The sequence below is a fragment of a genome (assembly GCF_019968955.1).
Source record: "MAG: Porospora cf. gigantea A chromosome Unknown PgA_NODE_392_length_19769_cov_332.051, whole genome shotgun sequence".
Taxonomy (NCBI): Eukaryota; Apicomplexa; class Conoidasida; order Eugregarinorida; family Porosporidae; genus Porospora; species Porospora cf. gigantea A.
This window is the reverse complement of record NW_027151673.1, coordinates 1-19,769: the sequence shown is the minus strand read 5'-3', so window position 1 is coordinate 19,769 and position 19,769 is coordinate 1. Positions and strand designations below refer to the sequence as shown.

The 19,769-nt window shown below is 53.4% G+C and overlaps 12 protein-coding genes across 19 annotated transcripts; 6 read left to right on the top strand and 6 right to left on the bottom strand.

Annotated features, from left to right (window-relative positions):
* Positions 1–269: 269 nt before the first annotated feature.
* KVP18_001268 (uncharacterized protein) lies at positions 270–1,957 on the bottom strand (the record flags this gene model as incomplete). Of its 2 annotated transcripts, XM_067951121.1 has the most annotated exons (4): positions 270–1,588; positions 1,619–1,737; positions 1,764–1,857; positions 1,885–1,957. In XM_067951121.1, 4 exons carry the CDS (start codon positions 1,955–1,957, stop codon positions 270–272), a joined length of 1,605 nt encoding a protein of 534 aa, XP_067808978.1. The 2 variants fall into 2 exon arrangements, with proteins under 2 accessions (XP_067808978.1, XP_067808979.1); XM_067951122.1 differs by lacking the exons at positions 1,619–1,737; positions 1,764–1,857; positions 1,885–1,957 and having other exon boundaries at positions 270–1,382.
* A 75-nt stretch (positions 1,958–2,032) lies between these two features.
* Positions 2,033–6,488, bottom strand: KVP18_001270 (uncharacterized protein; the record flags this gene model as incomplete). Of its 3 annotated transcripts, XM_067951125.1 has the most annotated exons (8): positions 2,033–2,473; positions 2,502–2,688; positions 2,718–3,910; positions 3,939–5,045; positions 5,083–5,415; positions 5,444–5,746; positions 5,775–6,093; positions 6,127–6,488. In XM_067951125.1, the coding sequence occupies 8 exons, from the start codon at positions 6,486–6,488 to the stop codon at positions 2,033–2,035; spliced, it is 4,245 nt and encodes a 1,414-aa protein (XP_067808982.1). The 3 variants fall into 3 exon arrangements, with proteins under 3 accessions (XP_067808982.1, XP_067808983.1, XP_067808984.1); XM_067951127.1 differs by lacking the exon at positions 2,033–2,473 and having other exon boundaries at positions 2,570–3,910; XM_067951126.1 differs by lacking the exons at positions 2,502–2,688; positions 2,718–3,910; positions 3,939–5,045; ... (2 more) ...; positions 5,775–6,093; positions 6,127–6,488 and having other exon boundaries at positions 2,033–2,383.
* Positions 6,489–7,319: 831 nt separating this feature from the next.
* Positions 7,320–8,365, top strand: KVP18_001271 (uncharacterized protein; the record flags this gene model as incomplete). The annotated part of the gene is made up of 2 exons (XM_067951128.1): positions 7,320–8,088; positions 8,130–8,365. 2 exons carry the CDS (start codon positions 7,320–7,322, stop codon positions 8,363–8,365), a joined length of 1,005 nt encoding a protein of 334 aa, XP_067808985.1.
* Positions 8,366–8,634: 269 nt separating this feature from the next.
* On the top strand, positions 8,635–9,447 carry KVP18_001274 (uncharacterized protein; the record flags this gene model as incomplete). The annotated part of the gene is made up of 1 exon (XM_067951132.1): positions 8,635–9,447. The coding sequence occupies one exon, from the start codon at positions 8,635–8,637 to the stop codon at positions 9,445–9,447; it is 813 nt and encodes a 270-aa protein (XP_067808989.1).
* A 14-nt stretch (positions 9,448–9,461) lies between these two features.
* KVP18_001275 (uncharacterized protein) lies at positions 9,462–10,415 on the bottom strand (the record flags this gene model as incomplete). Its single annotated transcript, XM_067951133.1, has 1 exon — positions 9,462–10,415. The coding sequence occupies one exon, from the start codon at positions 10,413–10,415 to the stop codon at positions 9,462–9,464; it is 954 nt and encodes a 317-aa protein (XP_067808990.1).
* A 44-nt stretch (positions 10,416–10,459) lies between these two features.
* KVP18_001264 (uncharacterized protein) lies at positions 10,460–11,245 on the bottom strand (the record flags this gene model as incomplete). The annotated part of the gene is made up of 1 exon (XM_067951112.1): positions 10,460–11,245. The coding sequence occupies one exon, from the start codon at positions 11,243–11,245 to the stop codon at positions 10,460–10,462; it is 786 nt and encodes a 261-aa protein (XP_067808972.1).
* A 35-nt stretch (positions 11,246–11,280) lies between these two features.
* Positions 11,281–12,288, top strand: KVP18_001267 (uncharacterized protein; the record flags this gene model as incomplete). Its single annotated transcript, XM_067951120.1, has 1 exon — positions 11,281–12,288. One exon carries the CDS (start codon positions 11,281–11,283, stop codon positions 12,286–12,288), a length of 1,008 nt encoding a protein of 335 aa, XP_067808977.1.
* A 139-nt stretch (positions 12,289–12,427) lies between these two features.
* Positions 12,428–14,152, top strand: KVP18_001266 (uncharacterized protein; the record flags this gene model as incomplete). Of its 2 annotated transcripts, XM_067951119.1 has the most annotated exons (4): positions 12,428–12,562; positions 12,591–13,210; positions 13,239–13,651; positions 13,680–14,152. In XM_067951119.1, the coding sequence occupies 4 exons, from the start codon at positions 12,428–12,430 to the stop codon at positions 14,150–14,152; spliced, it is 1,641 nt and encodes a 546-aa protein (XP_067808976.1). The 2 variants fall into 2 exon arrangements, with proteins under 2 accessions (XP_067808976.1, XP_067808975.1); XM_067951118.1 differs by lacking the exon at positions 12,428–12,562 and having other exon boundaries at positions 12,714–13,210; positions 13,239–13,689.
* Positions 14,153–14,384: 232 nt separating this feature from the next.
* On the top strand, positions 14,385–15,546 carry KVP18_001269 (uncharacterized protein; the record flags this gene model as incomplete). 2 transcript variants are annotated; one of them, XM_067951124.1, is made up of 2 exons in its annotated part: positions 14,385–14,462; positions 14,491–15,546. In XM_067951124.1, 2 exons carry the CDS (start codon positions 14,385–14,387, stop codon positions 15,544–15,546), a joined length of 1,134 nt encoding a protein of 377 aa, XP_067808981.1. The 2 variants fall into 2 exon arrangements, with proteins under 2 accessions (XP_067808981.1, XP_067808980.1); XM_067951123.1 differs by lacking the exon at positions 14,385–14,462 and having other exon boundaries at positions 14,554–15,546.
* Positions 15,547–15,574: 28 nt separating this feature from the next.
* KVP18_001265 (uncharacterized protein) lies at positions 15,575–18,236 on the bottom strand (the record flags this gene model as incomplete). Of its 2 annotated transcripts, XM_067951113.1 has the most annotated exons (3): positions 15,575–17,475; positions 17,518–17,827; positions 17,868–18,236. In XM_067951113.1, the coding sequence occupies 3 exons, from the start codon at positions 18,234–18,236 to the stop codon at positions 15,575–15,577; spliced, it is 2,580 nt and encodes an 859-aa protein (XP_067808973.1). The 2 variants fall into 2 exon arrangements, with proteins under 2 accessions (XP_067808973.1, XP_067808974.1); XM_067951114.1 differs by having other exon boundaries at positions 15,575–17,827.
* Positions 18,237–18,419: 183 nt separating this feature from the next.
* KVP18_001272 (uncharacterized protein) lies at positions 18,420–18,977 on the top strand (the record flags this gene model as incomplete). Its single annotated transcript, XM_067951129.1, has 1 exon — positions 18,420–18,977. The coding sequence occupies one exon, from the start codon at positions 18,420–18,422 to the stop codon at positions 18,975–18,977; it is 558 nt and encodes a 185-aa protein (XP_067808986.1).
* Positions 18,978–19,058: 81 nt separating this feature from the next.
* KVP18_001273 (uncharacterized protein) lies at positions 19,059–19,742 on the bottom strand (the record flags this gene model as incomplete). 2 transcript variants are annotated; one of them, XM_067951131.1, is made up of 1 exon in its annotated part: positions 19,059–19,742. In XM_067951131.1, a coding segment is annotated over one exon (684 nt), but the record flags the coding sequence as incomplete, so codon positions are not given. The 2 variants fall into 2 exon arrangements, with proteins under 2 accessions (XP_067808988.1, XP_067808987.1); XM_067951130.1 differs by having other exon boundaries at positions 19,059–19,525.
* Between the last annotated feature and the right edge of the window lie 27 nt (positions 19,743–19,769).

Below are 19,769 nucleotides of genomic sequence, written 5' to 3'. Positions count from 1 at the left end.
CACATAGTGACCACCTTTGTCATTGATTGTATTGGAAACGCTACAAAGAATAGCTCTCAGTAGAAGCTTATCTGTTCGCTTGTTCGTATTATTGGTCGTCCGAATGTGGTTGTTGTATTCGACGCTGTGCATCATCACATGATGAGTCCGGCTCGCATGCTGCTTTCGTAACAACTTCACAAGTAACATGTACGCGACTCACGAGTTGAGACAACAGGCGCTCACAAATACAGGCTCCATCATCGTGTACAGAATCGCACTCTTTAACGTCAACGAGTGACGGTCGTCCTCTGGCCATGCTTGGCTTCTAACTTTTCCCACTGGGACTTCCGGTTTTGTTCTGTCTTGTGGAACTCTTCCAGACGGGCAGTATTCTGCTCGCTGAGCCTGTCGAAGAGTGCTGGGTCGACCTCAGCCATGAGCTTGGTCACGTTGAAGGTTAAGCCGTGCACAGTCGCATTCCAATGATCTTTAGTATTGGCATAGAGCGACGATATGATGATCGGAAAGAGCACCTGTCTGTTCTGGTTAATTAACTTGACCACATTCTCGTTGTTCCACAAGAATAGTACTCGTTCCGCCACTTGAAAGTGGCGAGATCGTATGCACATGGACAGCTGCTTAAATAGCGGTTCGCACACGGCCTGGAACTCCGACGGTTGGACCATATCGAGAATCTCTTCAACCTCGTTTATGAATAGTACCTCCTTGGGAGTGTTAGTGACTGGCCAGAATTTCAGAAGACCGCGCAGGATCATTTCGGCGAGTCTAGGATCCTTGTCGATGTACTGCGTCATACAGTACGTCAACTGTTGCTGGAATCCGGCGAGGTACTTCGAGCTGTGCAGTGGTAAGAGACTGTTTTCTAAGAAAACCTTGTGTTCGTGTTTGAGAGGGACAGCAAATCCGTTTATGATCGATCCGAGAATTTCTAGCAATTCGGAGACACCTGAGTGGTTCTCAGCATCGTAGATAATCCGAAAAAATACCGTTTGGATTGACTTGCGAATGAACGGTCTGAGGCTCATGACCTTTCCATAAAGCCTGTGCAGCACCGTCTTCAAATAGTCACGTTCACGATGGTCCTCCGATCGGAATAAATCCAGTACGTTAATAACGAACTGCTGGGAGACGTACTTCTTACCAGTCCGTGCATCGAAATCCTGAGCTACTATCATCCGCAGGAAAAACTCGTAGATGATCTGTAGGTGTGGCCATCCGGGTTCTAGCAGGGCTTCGTCATCATCCACGATAAAGGGATTCAGCGAGTTGCGGTAGCTTAGAGGCCGAAAAAGGTTGGCGGCGACCATGCTCACCACATCCGCGATGACCTCCTCATTGAAGCAGCCCCGCGTCACGTTGGTGTAGTCAATAAGTTCCATCAGTGTCTGTCGCTTCGCCTCCTTTTCGTCAGTGAAAGCGTCGGGATAGTGAAGGAAATCAAAAACCACCGATCCGCTGGCAGCAATCTTCTTTCGGAAGAGTTCGTGACGATTTCCCACGGGTTTGTCGCGAATGGGACACAACTCTCGGAAAATGCGGGGCTCCACCGGCGCAGCGTTTGAGCCAGGTAGAAGCCCCGGCCTGTCTGGATGAGCCCCCCCCCCGCAGCACTCACCACTAACAGCATGCACGTTGCAGAGCGAGGCTGGGCCTGCATCGTCGCGTGTCCCCTTGCTTGAACTCCGTTTTTGGGATCTCTGCTTGGGCTCCGTTCGTCCGGTCCCCGTTGATCTTCTGTGTTGACCGTCACTGCTCCTCACTTGGTCTCGACGGTAATTGGAGACCGCTCACGAGCCCTCTCTCGAGGCTGGAACTTTCTGGTATCTCTGCTAGGAGACACCTCGCTTTCCAAGCCTGTGTGCGCGACACCCAAGGACGTACTCGGCGGACTGTCGCCGTTGGGCACATCACGGCTGGACATGCGTCGCTTCACGCTGCTTAACAAGCCTTTCATCGCATCCAAAATGCAAATTGACCGTTTTTACCTCAATTCAAGTGTTCTGAGTAGAGAAGACGCAAGAGTCTAGATTCAGCCCTTCCGGGAACGAATCACTCTCATGACCCCAATCATGTCCTCCTCTTCACCAGCCTCGAGTTCGTCACGCCCGCTCGTTTTCAGAATCTTCTGGCCTGTAGGTGTCTCCAGCACGCAAGTGAACTTTTGCACCCGAATCCGAACATCAAAGTTGGCATCGTGGGTCAGGGCCAAGCTCATACGGTCACTTAGTTGATCTAGAAAAGTCCAGTTCACTGAAGGCTTGCCCGCGTTGGCGATGACCAGCAGCACGTAGTCGCGTGGATTCCTCTCCGCTGTCATCATTTCGTTGGCAGATATTGTGAAGGAGAAACTGCTGAGCCGCGTGGTCTTTACCTCAAACATCACTTGCGGTAAGTCTGTCGCTGCGTCTGCCCGAGCCTTCTCTTCTAGGCAGGACTTGATGCGGTCTGGGCTCGTCGACGAGGGACAATTCTGAATGTATCCGAAACTGGTATCTCACGTCAAGAACTACAGGTTTGAGCCGTAAATCGTATGGGGCCCCCGTTTCCTCTCGCCCATTGACCCATTCTAGGCAGTAGAACCGGAACTCAGGCCATAAACGACCCTGCTGCCACCGTTGATTGACTTCGAACAGTAGCTGGTCGCTTCTGACACTGGATCGTTCGACGTGAGCGACGGGAAACGTCCTGATGTGAGTAACCGAACCAAGACCCACTTTACGATGAACGTGGGTACCACGTACTCGAAAGCGAACTCCTCGCCCCACATTCCGACCTCCTCGCCCTTGTCGAACTCCACACTTCCGTCGTCAGGCACCGGTCTCAGCTCTCTTTGACCGCTGAGGGTAGCCGCGGTGGTGGATGCGTCGGAGAAGAAATGTCGGTGCATATCGGAGCCGCCAGGCAGGCCGTCGTCGTCTTGGTAGCTGAACGCCGTGGGTTCGATGCTTCCTATTAGTCCAGACTCAGGGTCCGTGCCTATCACACGCAGCATCTCGTTGCATGCCTCTTCGATCTCCTCGTGGAGGGTGGACTCGGGGGACCACAGCAGCGTGTCTACCTGGACACCGAGACCGTATAGACAGGACCCAAGCCGCTTTGAAGCCTGATGGCTCACGTACAGAAGCTGAAACACAGCCTTTGACTTAACGAGGGCTTTCGTAATCGGCGACGAGGGCAGCCGGGACGTTATCTCCTGAGCTAACGCCATGACGAACGCTTGCGACTGCCAACTCGTCTCACTAGACCGCTCTTCCAGCACCCACAGCACCAGGTTTCCCTCAAGGTCGCGATGGTAGTGACAGCACACGTTCTTAGCGGGGAAGCTCGTGGATCGTCCACCAGACGTAACGCTGTACTCCAAGCGAATCCAGTCTGCAGTGGTGACCGTGCATGTCAACATCTCGTGGATAGCAGTCGCGACATTATCCGTACACGTCCACCCTGCTGCTAGTTGCATCATGGACTGTATGCATGCTTGCCAGGAAGCTCCACATGTCGCGTTGAGGTAGAGGTACAGTCCTGCCCAGAACCCCACTGGAGTGGGGTGGTGACCTTGTCGCTTCCGGAGGCGGCTGGGGGGAATCTGCCGTACCGGGTCGCTGGTAGCTACCTGAACCAAGGTTAGGTGGTCTTCCAAGCATTTCACATTCAAGAAGCGCCTCAGAAAGTCGTATTCGATAGCAGACCTGTAGGTGCAGAGGGTTAAATCGGGGAAGGCTAAAGCCGCGTCGCACCTGTTCGAGATCCACGCCGTCCTACAACTCCCAAACTCGAGTTTCTTTCCGCGGCGCAACAACACGTTAGGGGGAAAGAATTCGGACCACCAGGAAGGTGCGGTGGTCCGCTGTGCCAGACCTGATCGGTCACAGAACTCAAACAAACAGCTGGAAGCGTTCTCCATGAATCTCTGCGTCCATAGTAGTGAGCGATCTCACCTTCAGCTTGGCCTGCTCTCGTTTCGTTGGCGGCACGAGGCCGCTTGCGAGCCGAGTCCACTCCGCTGCGTAGAGCTCAGCGGAGGGTTGGGCGGACACTAGACCGTCGAAGAAAAGTTTCAACTTTTGCTGCACATGCAGCGGCATTTCATGCTCCAAGGCGACGAGGCGGCTTTGGAAGTGCCCTGCAGGGTCCGCCCAGACCACTTCCTTATCAAGCCGAATCCAGGACCTCACAGACCCCACATCAAGTGGTACGGGGATTAGCGGATGAGAGGCGAAATTGGTACGAATCGCAGGTTTGTCTACAAGCCACTCTTGAGTCCGCGTGACCTGCTCACAAGTCGCGAGAACGACCGCACACGCTTGTACTGTCAGGACTTGCGGATGCAGTTTGCTTACGAGGCTCAGGACCTTGACCGCTACTGCTATGGAAAAGGAGCCACTGACCCCAAGGTGGTCCAAAAATTTGGTAAGCACAGAAGACGGGCTGATTCTGTGCGCTGATACCGACGGAAGGAACTTTTGAACACGTCCATGAATGTCGTGGCAGAGTAGCTTGAGCTCCTCCTGGATCCCAGGGTTCAACACGTGAAGGGCGTCGGCTAACGGAGCGGTCGGAAGTGTTGCAGAGTCCACCAATTCTGACGCAGGTCTAAGCCTTCCGGTCTGGTCAGGGAACATGTGCGCAGTGCGGATCTCCGAGAGCAACTTGGTCCCTAGAGCTCGTCGCCAGCTAATACGTCGGTCTGCATTCAACAGGAAGTCCCAGGAATGCTCCTTGTTGACCAGTCCGCTTATCGCCAGCACCAGAATGCCTCGTAACAGCTCGCTGAGCGATTTACAAGGCGGCAGGCGGTCTGGAGGTGAGGGGGCTAACCGAACTGTGACTGGGAAGTTTTCCTGTACCCATGTGGGGTTATCGTTGTAGAATGGGGCCAGCAATAGGCAGTTCGCACTAAGAAAGGTCTCGGGAATCAAATCGGAGAATGACAACTGAAGTCGCATGTCCTTCGCTTTTATAGATGCCCCATGTGATTTTGGCGACATAATTGCCAGCCAATTGTGTTGGCCCAGCTCAAGGAAGGGAAATAGGTGCCTGTGGAGCTGGAGAGGACATGATGAACACTAGTTAAGCGCTCACCTCGGGCTGGTTTCTGAGATCGACGACCAACGGCGCACGCTCGCATCTTTTGCTTTCCTCGGAGAGCACTCTCGAGCATCGCTCCACCAGCTGCAAAAATTGTGGCAGGTAGTGGGGGTCAGGAGTCCCACTGTTCCAGCATCGAGGTCTGGCGGCCACCAGGTCTCCATGGTGAACTAGGGGGCTACCCACGGCATTCGAGATTCCCTGCAGCAGAGATCGGGCAAAAGCCTCCTCGTCGAAGACGTTATGCATCCCGCTTCCCCCCAGCCAGGTAATGGTCTCGCTTGAAAGGCCATTAACGAGATGAGAGTGTACAATAGCGACGTCGGACTGGGTGTGGGAGATAGGAGTAGCTTACGACGATGCTGACAACCTCCAGGGTGGCCGCATCAAGCCCTCCTATAGTTTTCAGGAACCGCTCGTCAGGCCAGTAAAATTGCAGTGAAGTGCTTGCTAGGCAATGCCGACTGCCATCAGTAGCCATCATCAACGGCATGGACGCCAGTTCAGAGCGAACGGTGACGCTGCCTTTTCCCTCCTTGAAACAATAGTTGTAGAGTACTGCTAAATCAGCAGGAGTCAAGGAATCCAGAGTTACCTTGGACAAATACCGTAGAACTTCGCTCACGCTCAGGACGTCACAGCCCGCAAGGTCCAGGAACTGCGTCAACAACACTCAGGCACCCCACATGATGCACCTCGCAGTCCAGATTCAGCAGCTCCGGCAAAACCAAGTACTCCGCTGACGACTTACGCAGCGCCTGAATCAGGAGGGTGTAGATGTTGGGCGTCAGATCCTTTGGGGCCACAGAGCAGCATGAAGGCGCTTTTAAACACAGCTGGCTCACATCCGAGCAAACAGGTATGAAGCTCGCATGGGAGGTCTCTTCCAACACACGTCTGACTAATGATCGGAAGCGTCGATGCTTTCGGGACGGGAGTTCTGGCAGCCAGAGAAACAGGAGGGCCCAGCGGCTCGAGAAGTCGGATAAAAATGGAAAGTAGTCCCTGTAAAAATTGACAGACGGAAACGGAACCTACCAAGCCATCTGGCTGCTGATGAACTCTACGGCGATTCGCAAGCAATTCGCGTAGGCCAGCGGCAAAACGTGCAACAGGAGCCATTCGTTCCAAGGGGAGTCCTCGATAAGCGACTCCCGATTAGCTGTCAAAATGAGCTGCGGTATGTCCACGTCTACAGGCAACCAGATATCCGCATGGGGGACTAGGAAGCTGCAGTATAGGCCTGTGGTGCTACTGGAGGCCAGGGGAAGCGCAAAATTAACACGAAAGGAGCTCCATTTTGCACGTCGGGCCTCTGACGAGGTTACCACTGGAAGCGTTGGGGGCGTCTCGTTGCACCGAAGTCTCATCACTAGCCTCTCGCCCTCGCCTGATACCATTAATGACTCTAACGTAGTGTCTGCGCTTGGATTGTGGACGCCGTGCGGCAGAGGGCGGAGACTAATCCTCCGAAGAGGCCGGCCTGGCACCTCAATGGTGACTTCCTGAAGCTGGGACAGAAACATTATAGCCGTCGACGAAACCTCTGCCAACGTTCTGAGAAAGAGGGATGTTACAGTGTCAGACCTCGTCGGCAGCACGATCGCCGTGCCTCCGGCGTTGACAACTGCTCCAACCGCTGGTGGGACGCTGCTCAACCATCGAGGAACGATGTAGCCATAACCGATCTCATCATCAGGAATAGAACTCAGAGAGAACTGATAGCCATTAGAATACACTCGAGGCGAGGAAGAAAGGCGGAACAAGCATTTGAAGCCGATTCCCTTCTCACCTATCAACTCGTTTGAACTCACTTTCGTGCTGGCTGCTATATCACACAACGATGCTACGTTTTCAGGCGTGAACCCAGTCTGATAAATACATCCACTATTACCCACCTCGTTGGAGATGACAACCACCACGGGGCGGTTATTTCCATCGTCGGCCCAGGAGGCGCCGTCATAGGTAACGACAATACGCAACTGGATGGCAAGCGCTCCTCAACATTACTGTTGGCACTGTCCCCTTGGGGAACTGAGAATCATCGGCATTCTGAAGAAGCTCGTAAAGTGCCCGGTCCTGACTGGAGTACAACTCCTCCGAAAGAAGCTGAAGAGCTTTATGTATCCGCCGTCTCTGCTGCTCTGTGTTCAGAGTCAGCTCCTGTCGCAGCCGGTCGATGTGGTCTTTGCATGCCATAGCAAGCGGAACCGAGGATTTTCGCAATAAAAATGGTGCCTGTGTTGTTGAGAACGCGGTCTATGCTGGGTCGACCCGTGACGCAGCTGGCCGTATCTGATCAGACGGTCCTGTGTGCCACCGTGTCGCCCAGTGGCACGCCCGATGCAGACCTGGTGGGACTGATTCTCAGAGAGGACACCATGGAAGTTATGGAGTTGCAGAAAAAGATGCACAGAATGCAGATCACCAGCGTTGAGTTTTCGAATCATGATTCGCAGGTCTTCGCAACTACTTCATTGGACGGTAATGTCTCGATTGCAGATCTGCGGTCGAAACAGACCTCTCAGTTGGCTCTTCTGGCCCCTGAGGCTGACATGTACTGCTCAGCGTGGCACCCAACAGACCAATGCTTGGCGGTCGGCACTGACCAGTCAATCACACTGATTGACATCCGGCAAATGAAGCCTCTGAAGCGGCTAGATCACCATACCGACCGTGTCAACAGTTTGTGTTTTGCTGCAGGCGACGCCAATGCCATCGTGTCCGGCGCGGACGACTCGCTGATCGTCGTGGCCGACGTGGTCAGCGAAGAGGTGCTTTCTTGCCTCAACACCGACGTATCTGTTCGCGAGGTGTCAGCGATCACATCCGAAATTATCAGTTCCACGTCTTCCGTTGAAACTCTTGCCTTATGGCAAGTGCCAAGTCCGACCTCTTGCCGTTACACTGGCAGTCTCCCTGTGGAGACCGCAAACATTGAGGTCACTGAGGCTGAGCGGAGAGCCGAAATGGGGTCGTATGACGTTGCAAAACTGATGGGTAAGCGTATCTGCAACCTTCCATGTATTATTATGTCCCAGACGACTGCGGCGCTATCAAGCAGTGTTCCCTGTTGAGCAGTGGGTACAGTCACGGCTACCTCTTGAAGACCATTTACGACCAGAACACCGAGAGAGTGCACGCTTTGGGAGGCAGCGTTTCAGGGCATCTTCTGCTGTTCCACGTCAACCTTGATGGGGTGGAACCCGTGGCTCCTTTCTGCAGAGAGGTCGAGGGGGGCATTCCCGGTACTGGGCATATGGGAGTGGTCAGGTAAGTGCGCAGCCAGATGTACCTGTTTTCGTCCAACCAGTCTTATCTCATGCCAGATGCGCCGACCAATTCTGGCACACCGATTCTTCCTTTTGGCTGACTGGTGGAGACGACGGCGTGGTCTGCCTTTGGTCGTGAGCCGAGCTTCCGCAGACCAGTTTGTCTTCAACATGCGGTGTTTGATGCTGCCTGCCCGTCATTGTCCCTGAGTTTTGTGTGTTTGACCAACTCTACTGGAAAGATTCACCGGCAATTCAGTTCTCGCCGGTTTTAATGCTCTTAGAGTACACCGGCTTTGTTGCCGACATCACCCAGTTCTTGTTCCTTCCTGACGCAATGGTTCTCAGTCAAGCATTTGCTTGCTTGCAGACAGCGGCATTCAACAAAGCGCTGTCCTGCGGCGTTGCGCTGACTGCGGATGTGATTGACGACGACGTGGTACACGCCAGCGACGTAGCCGATGCCCTGGAACCCACAGCATGCAGCTCCCTATTTGTCAACAGTCCGTTTGTGAACCATGAAGACTGCATGCAGGTTTATGAGTCATCTCTAGAGGTAGTTGACTTGCTGAAACGAAGGCAATGGATCACAGTCGAGCTCTACCAGAGCTCGACCCAGGGGTTGACGTTAGGCATTGGTCTTCGTACTTTGGAGGAAGCTATCAAGCACAAGCATCGCTTCGTGTGCGACATGGTCGTCTTGGATATGTTGCCGTTCCTAGAATTGGTGCCCAAGAACCTGCAGTGCTTGATTATGACTCGAGTGCAGCTAACTGACCTGTCAACCGCTCGACAGACCCTCCGATTGCTGGCGCAACTGTTAAGCAACCTGCCACAGCTCGAGTTTCTTGTCCTGCGGATTGCCCCATCCTCCTTGGACCTAGTCCGCGCTTTAGAGAACGAGGTGACCGCTGTGATGTCGGCAATAGCCGAGTTACCCCTGACTGATCTTGAGATACTCGGAATTGACATTGACTTGAACTCCTTCGACGTCTTTCGACGTGCTAAACAACTACCTAAGCGTTGGTACGTGGCCGGCTGGTCCGAGCTAGAAGCTTTAGGTTTTGACTATTCATTGTTGATCTAGATGGCGGCATTGCTTCAAGCACGACTCTTCTTAGACTTTCTCTTCGATTTCTTGTGCTCTTGCTGGTGGTCTGGGACAATGGTGTGAGGTTGAGCCGTCACTTTCAGTGTGCCATTCTTCCAAGCCTGCTCGACGCTGCGTTGAAAATTGGAAGCGGAAATATGCGCTTGGAAATCATTGTTCTTCGCGAACTCCGCAATCTGCTCAACTTCTGCGAGGCTTGGGGCGGGTTGGTCGGCAAGAAGATGGACTTGGTCTTGTAATTGGAGAGCCTGCTGCTGGAGCGCCTCGTCCATTAACTCCGCCGGCACAGGAACCTCTACGAATCGGGGAGCGTGGAGAATCAACTCCTTTCGATTGTAGACGGGCTTCAATTGGGGAATCTGGAATTCAAAGGTGGTCACAGCCTCGACTGGAACGGGAATGTTGCGGTCGATTCGCTGTGGAACTTCGACGTCCACGTGGTTGGTGTAGGGTCTGTCTACATACTGAGGGACAGGTACCTGCTTGTTGACGTACTCCTGACGAACTTCAGGGACCTCAACGACCTTCTCGACATCATACTCCCGGTACTCAACATCAGCCACCTCAACGATTCTCTCGTGAGGAATGATCTTGGGAATGTGCACGATCTTCTCCTGGATCTCAATCTTAGGCACGTGCTTCACATGCTCAATATACTCGATCTCCGGAATCTCAATGATCTTCTCAATGTACTCATACTCTGGGACCTCAACGATCTTCTCCTGAATTATCGGCTTCGCAATCTCAATGATCTTTTCCCTGACCACCTGAATCGTTTCGACGATCTCTTCGCGGACGACCTTTTCAGGCACCACAATGACCTTCTCAACAATTTCCTCCTTCACCACCTTACGGGGGACTCTGATCTCCGTCTCGACGACTCGTTCAGATAGGATGCCCGATGACTGGGCAGTGTTCAGACGCGATGGTGGCGGCGAATGCATACTGAAGAATTCTGACTATTATGTAGTTCACTAATTACGTGGGCTCACTCGAACGATTCATACCAATAGAGTAAGGGGTGGAATGTCGTCTCGGGCTGTGTATGGAGACCGAATAACCCTACCTGAGGAATATACCGTTGCGGAACCGTGTAGTCCACAATTCTTGCGGGGCGGACTTCATCCCATTGGATCAGGCCTCCTAGAAGCTCTCTCCTTTTTTTTATCAACACGAAACGACCAGGTTGCATTTTCTCGTGGCTGTACTTCACGTCGTACTTGGGATGTGTGCAGTGCGAGCATTCTGGATGGCTCGTCGCAAACTTTTCGGGGTCGACCCATTCTGTGGTTGGCGGGCCAACCGCAGGTTCCGCGTGATGGGGGTTGGGAAAGACGGGTGGAGGGGCTCTCGGAGACACATACGAGGACGCATCGATGCGTATCGGTCGCTTCGAAGAGTCCGTTCTCGACGCCGCGTCTGGCAGCTCAAGCGTTGCGGAAGGCAGAGGGTCGAAAGTGCCTGTACTCTTCATCTCCTTCCGGTGAACGCTCTGAAAAGCTCTCCGAAGCTGCACGCCGCTCACGGAGAAGGCGCTTCGGTTAGCCTTAGACGAGCTGCTTTCTTGGATCGATGAGCTTTCTTGGGGCTTGGACGAGCTGCTCGCTTGGGGCTTGGGCGAGCTGCTCTGCCCAGACAACCCACTAATTACTGGCGAAGAGCTACTATGCGCCGGCTTCGAGCTTTTAGTGCCAGAAGACCGGTAGACTGGCGACGACAGCTGGCTGTGTCGCCGGGAAAATGGCTTGATGACCTCTGGCTCTGAACTGCTCATCAAAAAATTTGTGTGTGAATCCCAATTTTTCAGAGATGTTGAAGTGCTTTTCTTCTTCACGTAGCGGCGAGCTGATAGGAGTTCGCCGCAAGGGGCTTTACGAACTGAATGATATGATCAATATCCGGCGAGTGTTCGTATCGAGACGATCACTCACACAGACACCGGTTTTAGACGTTCTTCGATGGGAGGGCTTCACCGAGGTTGACGTGAAACATTGCCCTTTTCGATCGTTTCTACGGTATGCGGAGGCGTACAAGCAATACATCTCCCGCTTTCGTAACGTATGCGTGGTCGTTAAGGTCATACGCATCTCGCGGACTCCTTTAGAGTCCATCGCGTCCGAAGTGAGGTCAATAACGAGACTCAATCATGCCGCACTAAACGCTTCCTGGGGCAGCGTGATCGTTAAAGGCGACTGGATTATGTTCCTTCAGAATAATGCGGGAGAATCATTGGTCACATGTCTGCGGCACCGAGCCGAGTGCCGGAATCCAAGTTTCGTCCTTCAAGTAGCCGTCGCGCTCCTGGAGGCCGTCGTTGCCATTTCGCATAACTCCAACATCTACCGAGAGGTGACGCCCAGTCACGTGCGCATTAACGAGAACTTAAGACTATCCTTGGTAGACTTCAGCCGCTCACGATCAAAGCGTCTCGGTCCTGACCTAAAGGGTATTGTGGACTCGTCATTCACCGAGGGGTCTGCAGCTCGTGATGTCTTTGACTGGGCCATGGTTGTTTTGTATGTTCTCGCTGTAGTAGGCGGGGATGCAGCCCTGGAATCGCGACTGGCTGATATTTTGACTGTGGACGCATCTTTCTGGAGTAGTTCCCAGCGTGCACTACAGATCAAGCTGTACGATATTGTTTCGGATTGTACTCTATTTTTCGAGCCTCATGACCCTGGGCAAGCGCTGCGGAGCTGTCTCGTTCGGACTGTCGTGATTGACTACCGCTGTCGACCTACCGCGCAAGAGCTGCTGGTGGACGTGAGAAAAATTCGAAACGCGGTCACATTCTGCGAGTCAAAGGCACTGGATTAATAATGCCTACACTGTTAATATTGGACCCGTTTTCGTTTTTCAAATTTTGTTGGATTGAGTCGAACTCAGCACACACTGTACGTATTGAGACTGTGCCCAATCGCGCCAGCAACACTTTCGAGTCTATTTCCTGATTTTGATGCTTGGTTTCCGGCTGAAGTCGTACTTGCTAGGTAACACGGTCGGAGTGGGGACATTCGGGAAGGTCAAACTGGCTATTCACGAAAAGACCCAGACGAGATGCGCCGTGAAGATTATCAACAAGCAGAAAACCGTAAGGAATTTCCGGCGCGACGAAGCAGATCTCCTATGAACTTTTCGACAAACTCAGGCGCGAGATCAACATTTTCCAATCTCAGCCTAGTCACCCCCACCTAATCAGGCTGTTCGAACTGATCGATTCGCCAACGGATGTATTCGTGGTGATGGAGTTCGCTGAAGGAGGTGAGCTGTTTGACTACATTGTGAATAAGGGCCAACTCTCAGAGGTGGAGGCTCGAAGACTATTCCAGCAGCTGGTATCAGGTGTCGATTTCTGCCACACTCACCGAGTGTGCCACCGCGATCTCAAGCCCGAAAACCTCCTCCTTGACAAAAACAACAACCTCAAGATAGGCGACTTCGGACTCTCGAACTTCATGCCGGATGGCGAGTTCCTAAAGACCTCGTGCGGTTCACCAAACTATGCCAGTCCGGAAGTAGTTAGTGGCAAGCCGTATGCGGGGCCCGAGGTTGATGTATGGTCCTGCGGTGTCATCTTGTACGCTCTGCTTTGTGGTTGCCTACCTTTCGACGACGAGGTCGTAGCCAACCTGTTCAAAAAGATCCGAAGCGGCAGTTTTACGATTCCCGCCTTCGTGTCCGAGGGCGCTCGGCATCTGCTGCTCAAGATGCTGGTTGTGGACGTCTCCAAGCGAATTCGGTGAGGATGCTAATTGACGCACATCCAGACTGAAGGAGGTTAAACGTCACCCGTGGTTCCGAATTCACCTCCCCTTCTACTTGTCCGTAGGTTGCCAGTCGAGTTTCCAGGATGAGCCTGAGACGTTGGATCCGCTGATAGTCGACCGCCTCTCTGCCATGGGGTACGATGTCTCACAGCTGTCAGTTAGGTCCCTCGCGCCTTCCGACAAATGCCACCCCGCAGCCGTGGCTTACAACTTACTCCGATACCGGGCGTCTAAATGCGCGACCGTCCTCTGTGCTGGGCTGCCATTTGTCTGCTCGCGAGAACAGCAAAATAAAACTGTTGCCGCGCAGGTATTTCGGGCTGATGCCATGCCTTGCGGCATGACCTGTCCATTTAACCCGTTTAGGACACGCAAAACCGCAGCCGATAGCGCGGACGCTGAGGCGTCCAAAAGTAGGTACCAGCGAGGGTATGTAACCAGCGCCCACTGATGACAACGTCACCTCTCGAATGGTCGCGACTGAGGCGTCATTGAGAACATGCCGGTGGAAGCTGGGTTTGGAGAGTCTGCTGGACGCTCCCACAATAATGACTGGCATCCTAACAACATTACGAGCGCTCCGCTACGAATGGTTCCTAATCACACCTTACAAATTGCGCTGTCGGCCTCAAAGCGCAGACCGGCAACTTCTCAAGTGGACGGCACACCTCCTTCCAGCGAAGCAGGAGTCCTGTGATTTTTTGGAGAAACCTCCACTGGTGGTTGACTCGCTTTTCGCCCATCACCGTCACCGGGACAACAGCGACGTTTTACTGACGATCCAGGTTTTCCGCATAGCTCCAGCAAGATACCTCGTGGATCTTCGGATATATGATGGGTCTATCGTCCGTAGGTTCTTCTTTCCCCCCACCCCTAACCTTTTTCAGGAGCCATGTCGGAGGCTCTGTGGATAACGAGCGCGATTCACACTACTTTGACGCGAGTACGATCCACAGCATAACCAGTTCCGTGTGTAGTTTTTTAATCATCTTGGCGGAGCACCACCAACAGATAAATCACGTGCCATTGCTCAGCATGCTTCACTTACCTGTAACATGTATCCCGGATGACACGGCTATTTTTGGTTCGTAACTACTGATGCACCGTAAGGTGCATGATTTTCGCATACTCTGATCAAAACGCTTTATGTTCCTTCCCGGCCTACTCCCTGGAGGGGGCCTCCTGGTGATCACTACAATGCTGGCATCCGCAGCGGCGTTCATTGTGAGCTTTTTGGGGAATCGTGACTCAGGTACTCATGTGGCGTCGCATTCCTCACCCGGCAGAGTATGAGTGTATAGGGCGCCCACTCCGCATGACGGGTATTCACAAGCACTTGCCATATGACTTGATCTTCGAGATTGCCTTCGTTAAGTTGAGCGCAATGAAGACCGCCGACTACTACATTACAATAGAATGCGGTCGCTTTGACGTCTCCACGCAAGTCACCACCTTGGACGTTGACGGCAAAGCAAATTTCTTTGAACGGTTGACGATCCGACTACGACAAATGGACGATCATGTGAAACTCACCCTCTTCAGACGGGGCGTCATGGGCCTAAGCAACACCCTCGTGGGCACCATGCAGTTCAACTGGGAGCCGGATTTGGCACCGGATGCCTTTCCACGCGACAAGAGTTACCATTGGACCAAGGATGGGAAGAGATCAGTGGACACCGTGGTCATGAGCCTCATGAAGGTGTCTGCCCTGAACCAGAAACCGGCCAACGCGGTCGACCAGTTGGCAGTCATTGAGGCCCGAAAAAGGGGGAAGGACATTTCCTCCCTTGATGAAGTGCCTCCGCAGGAGCGACTCCAACTATATGCGAACTGCATTGAGGGGCCATTGGAGGTGCTCCGACCGTTGAAACCGCCGAAGGCGTTCTACTTCAAAGCGCAGAGACTCAAATCTGGGAAGTATTCGTGGATGATGTACGCGGATCGGGAGGCGGCGGAGGCCAAGACCCAGCACTTGGACCAGGTACCACTTCTTTCAATATCACTCGTCCTCGCCGACCCTGCGAACCGGCACCAATTTTATGTGAAGTATCTGACGAAGGATGGCGTCAAGGAACTCTTCTTGAAGCGCATCGACCGTGACCGTGATTTGTGGTCTGAGGGGCTGTATGGCTTCATTGAGAAGTACCGCGAGGTCTTACACCAAAGCAAGACGAAGAAGCGCAAGGGCGACGAAGAAGCCGAGGAGGCAGAAGCCTCACCGCAGTTCTCGAAAGCTGCTTGGCAGATGATGCTAAGCGCGGACGACGACCCATCTGAAGATGAAACTACGGTGTTGATTTCCAAGTAAGAGGAGTGAATCCAAACATTTGACAATATCACCTCGCAATTTCGAATGTGAAGTTCTTGAACAGTTCTGGCCTTAAGCCGATGCGTTCGCCAAGAGGACGCTTCATGTCAGCGATGGTCTCCATGATCTCCTCGACAGCCTTGCGTCTGACGCTGTCCACGTCACTGTGCTCCTGAGACGTCTTGTCGGAGAACATCTTCTCTATGAAGTCTGCAGTCTTGCTCTGGATGTACCGGTCAACCTTCATGCGCTGGCCGAGGAAGAACACCTCCTGGTCCGACCAACCAGGGGCTCGCGGGGGCACCACATCCGTCTCACGGCGTAGCGGGATGCACTTCTTGGCAACGTCGAGTCCGTTAGGTTTCAGATAGAAGAATTCCACTGAGACCTGCTTGGTGTTGGCGTATCGGCCAGCCATGCTCGGCTGCTTGACGTAATCTGCAAGAAACCCCTTGCCAAACGCTAGCGGCACCTGCGTAGGCGTAAAGCGGAGGAAGCAGTAGCTTTCCGTGTCAACACAGGCGGCAACTCCTTCGAAGGTAAACTGACCGATCTCCTTGAAGCCGAGCCAGCCTTGATCCAGGCCCTTGAGCGAGTCGGGGATCTTCCCAATGGGTCCCTGGACGATCTGTGGAATTGCATCCTGTTCCGAACCGGTTTTGGTGATGTACACTACGCCGCTGGCGCTCTTCGAGACAGCCATGAACGTCACGGTCCGCAGCTGAGGAACGTTAGGTCCGTCTCGCCAATCCAGGAACAGTTGCAAGAGCTGGTCCATATACTTCTCGAAAAAAGGATGGTCCACGTGCCAGTCGGATTCGAGGTCACCGAAGGCCTGCTGCAGATTGATTACCACGTTCGTTACGCGCTCATCACTCCAGTAATCGAGAATCCGCCCCACCAAACTGAACTGCCGTTTGCCGATCACAGGATGTCCATCAAGATTATTATCGTCGTGGAAGCATGTAGTGAAGAGTCGGGTATCGATGTCCATAAAGCCGAGCCCTCCGACGTTCCAGTGTCTGAAGAAGTCTATCGCTCGCCCCTTGAAGTCCTTTTGCAGCGGGTAGGCATATGTCGTGAACGCTCTCAAAGCATGTTTGAAGTGCCTGCCCTTCATGGCAAAGTCATAGGCGCGCTGATTTCCGTTGTTCTCAATCACCTCAGGCGGAATTGGCACTGGTGGCCTGGGATCAGCGCTGTCCTCTTCGCTGTCTTCGTATGGGAGGCCTAGACTCCGGGCTGCACGGCGTTTGCGCTTCGAGAGCTCCCGCTGTGTTCTGCGCAGCTCCTCCTCGAGTTGGCTTCGCCGATCACTAAGGACCTCTAAGGGGTCTGGCGTGGGGGGCGGCACTTCCTCCACCAGACCTCGCTTTCGAACTGGAGAAGAGTGATTTCCGTAAGTAACACACCACCTACTGGATTCGTAGGAGCCCAGCTCCAACTCGCCCAAACTAAAGAAGTTGGCCGTGCTGGCCATTGCGTGACGTTGCCACGGATGATTCAAGGTCCGGCGATAAATTTGTCGGAAAAGTTCTCCGACGTCACCATTGACCTCCTTCATGATACTCTCCTTCAGGGACAGCGTATGCGGCATGCTGTGGTGGCTGGTAGCATCCTTCAAGCCATATAAGTACTCGCCGCCGCAGATGACGTTGTTCCCAAGGTGCCATGTGAGGTAGTGCTCCCGTAGTTGCCTTTCGTACAGCGCCTTCCACATGTCGTAGCGGGTCCCGCCGGTCATGCGTTCAAGCAGCAACGATTTTCCGTTGGACAGCACGACCTCGTGCGCCTTCAGACACTTGAATCCGCCTGATACCATGGCGATGGAAATTGGCTGCTGGTCGTCATCACTCGCGGGGAAGGTCTTGAACTTGCAATGGGTGAGGTTAGTGATCGGCACGTCCGTTTGGACGTGATATACCGTATCTGTAAGAATATCATGCGCATCCACTTGTGGCAAGTGCTTACTTGGGCAGAGCTTGCGGAACTCGACGAAAATGGGGATGTTGGCTTTGCACTCCACCCATTTTCGAACGTCAGGGGGCTGGAAGACCTCGTCGTCGGATTTCACTAGGTTGGGCCCCAGCCCAATTACCCAGGGACGCGCTACCAAGACGATCTCCACCTCGCACTCAAGGTTGGTCTCAAACATAAGTCGCGCTGAGCTTTGAGTGACGGCTCCGATGATGGGCCCCAAATGTATGCATGGTCTGAGGTCGTTGATTTGCTTGAAGTTCCTTTGGGGAAGTATGGAGGTGAACGGAATGAATCTCATTACCTAAAAAAGGTCAACACGAAACTTGGAAGGGAGTACTCACCGGAGGTATGATAACTGGGTTCTTCAGGTGGTACATGGTGAGGTCCAGCGGCTCCTGGAAGGTTGTCCTACCCGAAGTGCAGTAATAGCACTTACAATTGGGATTGGTCATGATGCGGACATCATCCCCTACTTCCTCGCTCAGATGTTGCGTGACTCTCGGCTGGACACGCGGAGATGATGCAAATTCTCCTACAGTCATCTGCTTGCCAAACGCCATGCTGTCGAGGGTCCAGATCTTGTCTGGGGCTTCCATGGTGCCGAATGCGGGGGTCATGCGCCAGTCAAAGGGACGGGTTACGAGTCGGGAGGGGGCCGTGGGGATGGCTTCTTTCATGAGCGACGCGGTGTCTATCGAATCAGGCATCATTGCAAATGTGGTTTATGAAAACAAAGGAAACACAGTGTTGTGACACGCAATATTTATGTGGCGACCGGCAGAATCCCGGTACGAACGTCGTGATTGTGAAGTGTGCGCCGTCAAATCCCATCCACCTGGGTGCCTCTGTCAGAATCCTACTGCCTCTGTGTGGTATATCAGAAATATACTCATATGTCGGCTCGTGCCGGGCTAGTTGACTACGAATCCAGTGAAGAGAGTGAACCGGAAACTATCTCAGGTTACGCGGAAAAAAAGTTATCTACCGAAGCGCCAGCAGTGGCAGTCGCCTCGGACGCTTGTATCGAGGTAGAATCAGAGGCAGCTGTAGCTCCTGTTGGACTGACGGTTGCCTTTCCTCCCTCGGTACCAGCTCCGCAGGATTTTATACCAACTGATCCTTTTGCCGAGGAGGTCCCTCGGAAGCGCAGAAGAAGAGGAGAGTTTTTGGGAGAGATGGATGCCTCGGAGTTGAAACAGCAGGCGCTACTGGACCCTGATTGGCAGGTGACGCCTGGCGAACGTAAGGTGGTAGGTAACACAGGGACTGATCTGCTGTGGAACCGCAAATTTCTTAAAACAGACGTGGACTTGGCTAACAGTAGATCCAGACGCAAGCATCAAATCTCATGGCTTGCAGCCGACGTTCGTGACAACCTCGATGAGCTGCAAGCTAGAGCGAGTCGAGAAACAATGCTACGTGATCAATCACGCGCTAAATACGGCTGGTGACAAACAGAGAAAACCCGAGTAGACATGTTGCTTGATAAACGCGTCTGCCAACCCGGTTGGCACGTAAGTTAGTATTCACATTCATTCTTCGTCAAGTACCAATGGCGCCAGACAAGACAGGATGTCCCGAACTAGCTGCAGGTCCACCGCATCTTTGACCTCGTGGATTCCTAACTGCCGCCAACCCTCAGGCACAGCCTTCAGTCCGCTCGCGAGTTCAGTGCGTCGCAAGTCTCCGGAGCGTCTGATAAGGACTTGATTAGACAGCATTCTGATAGTATGCGAGAGTGCGTGCATTTCGAATTGTACCGCTGGAGGCTGAACATCCTTGTCGAGATTGCAGTACTCAACGGCCAAGCAATCCAGCTTGCGCTGCAACGTGTTCCGGATCAGGTGGAGTTCATCGACGTCTGATCCTGCGCCAAGTCGACCACTATTGTCCTCATCGCAGCTTCGGTTGACGCGCAGGAACACGACCTCAGCGTCAGATACCCCTGCTTGCTGGGCAGGGCCAGCGAAATTGGAAGGCAGCGTCGAGGTGCGTCCAACTGGGACGGGTAGTTCGTCTGAACTGTGCTTCGTCAGCGGCGGAGGCGTCGTATGATGCGGGGCGGCTGTTGCACAGGACGTCAATGTCGGATCAGAGTAGTCGAAAAAGACATCGCGGTGCACACGGAGGAATCGCGCTGGCCTATCGAAAGGTCGTAGGAGAATTTGCACACCGGTCGTCTCTTCTTCCCCTTCCGTGGTGGTCCGTAATGGTTCCTCGCATGTGGGAGCAGAATTTCTCGT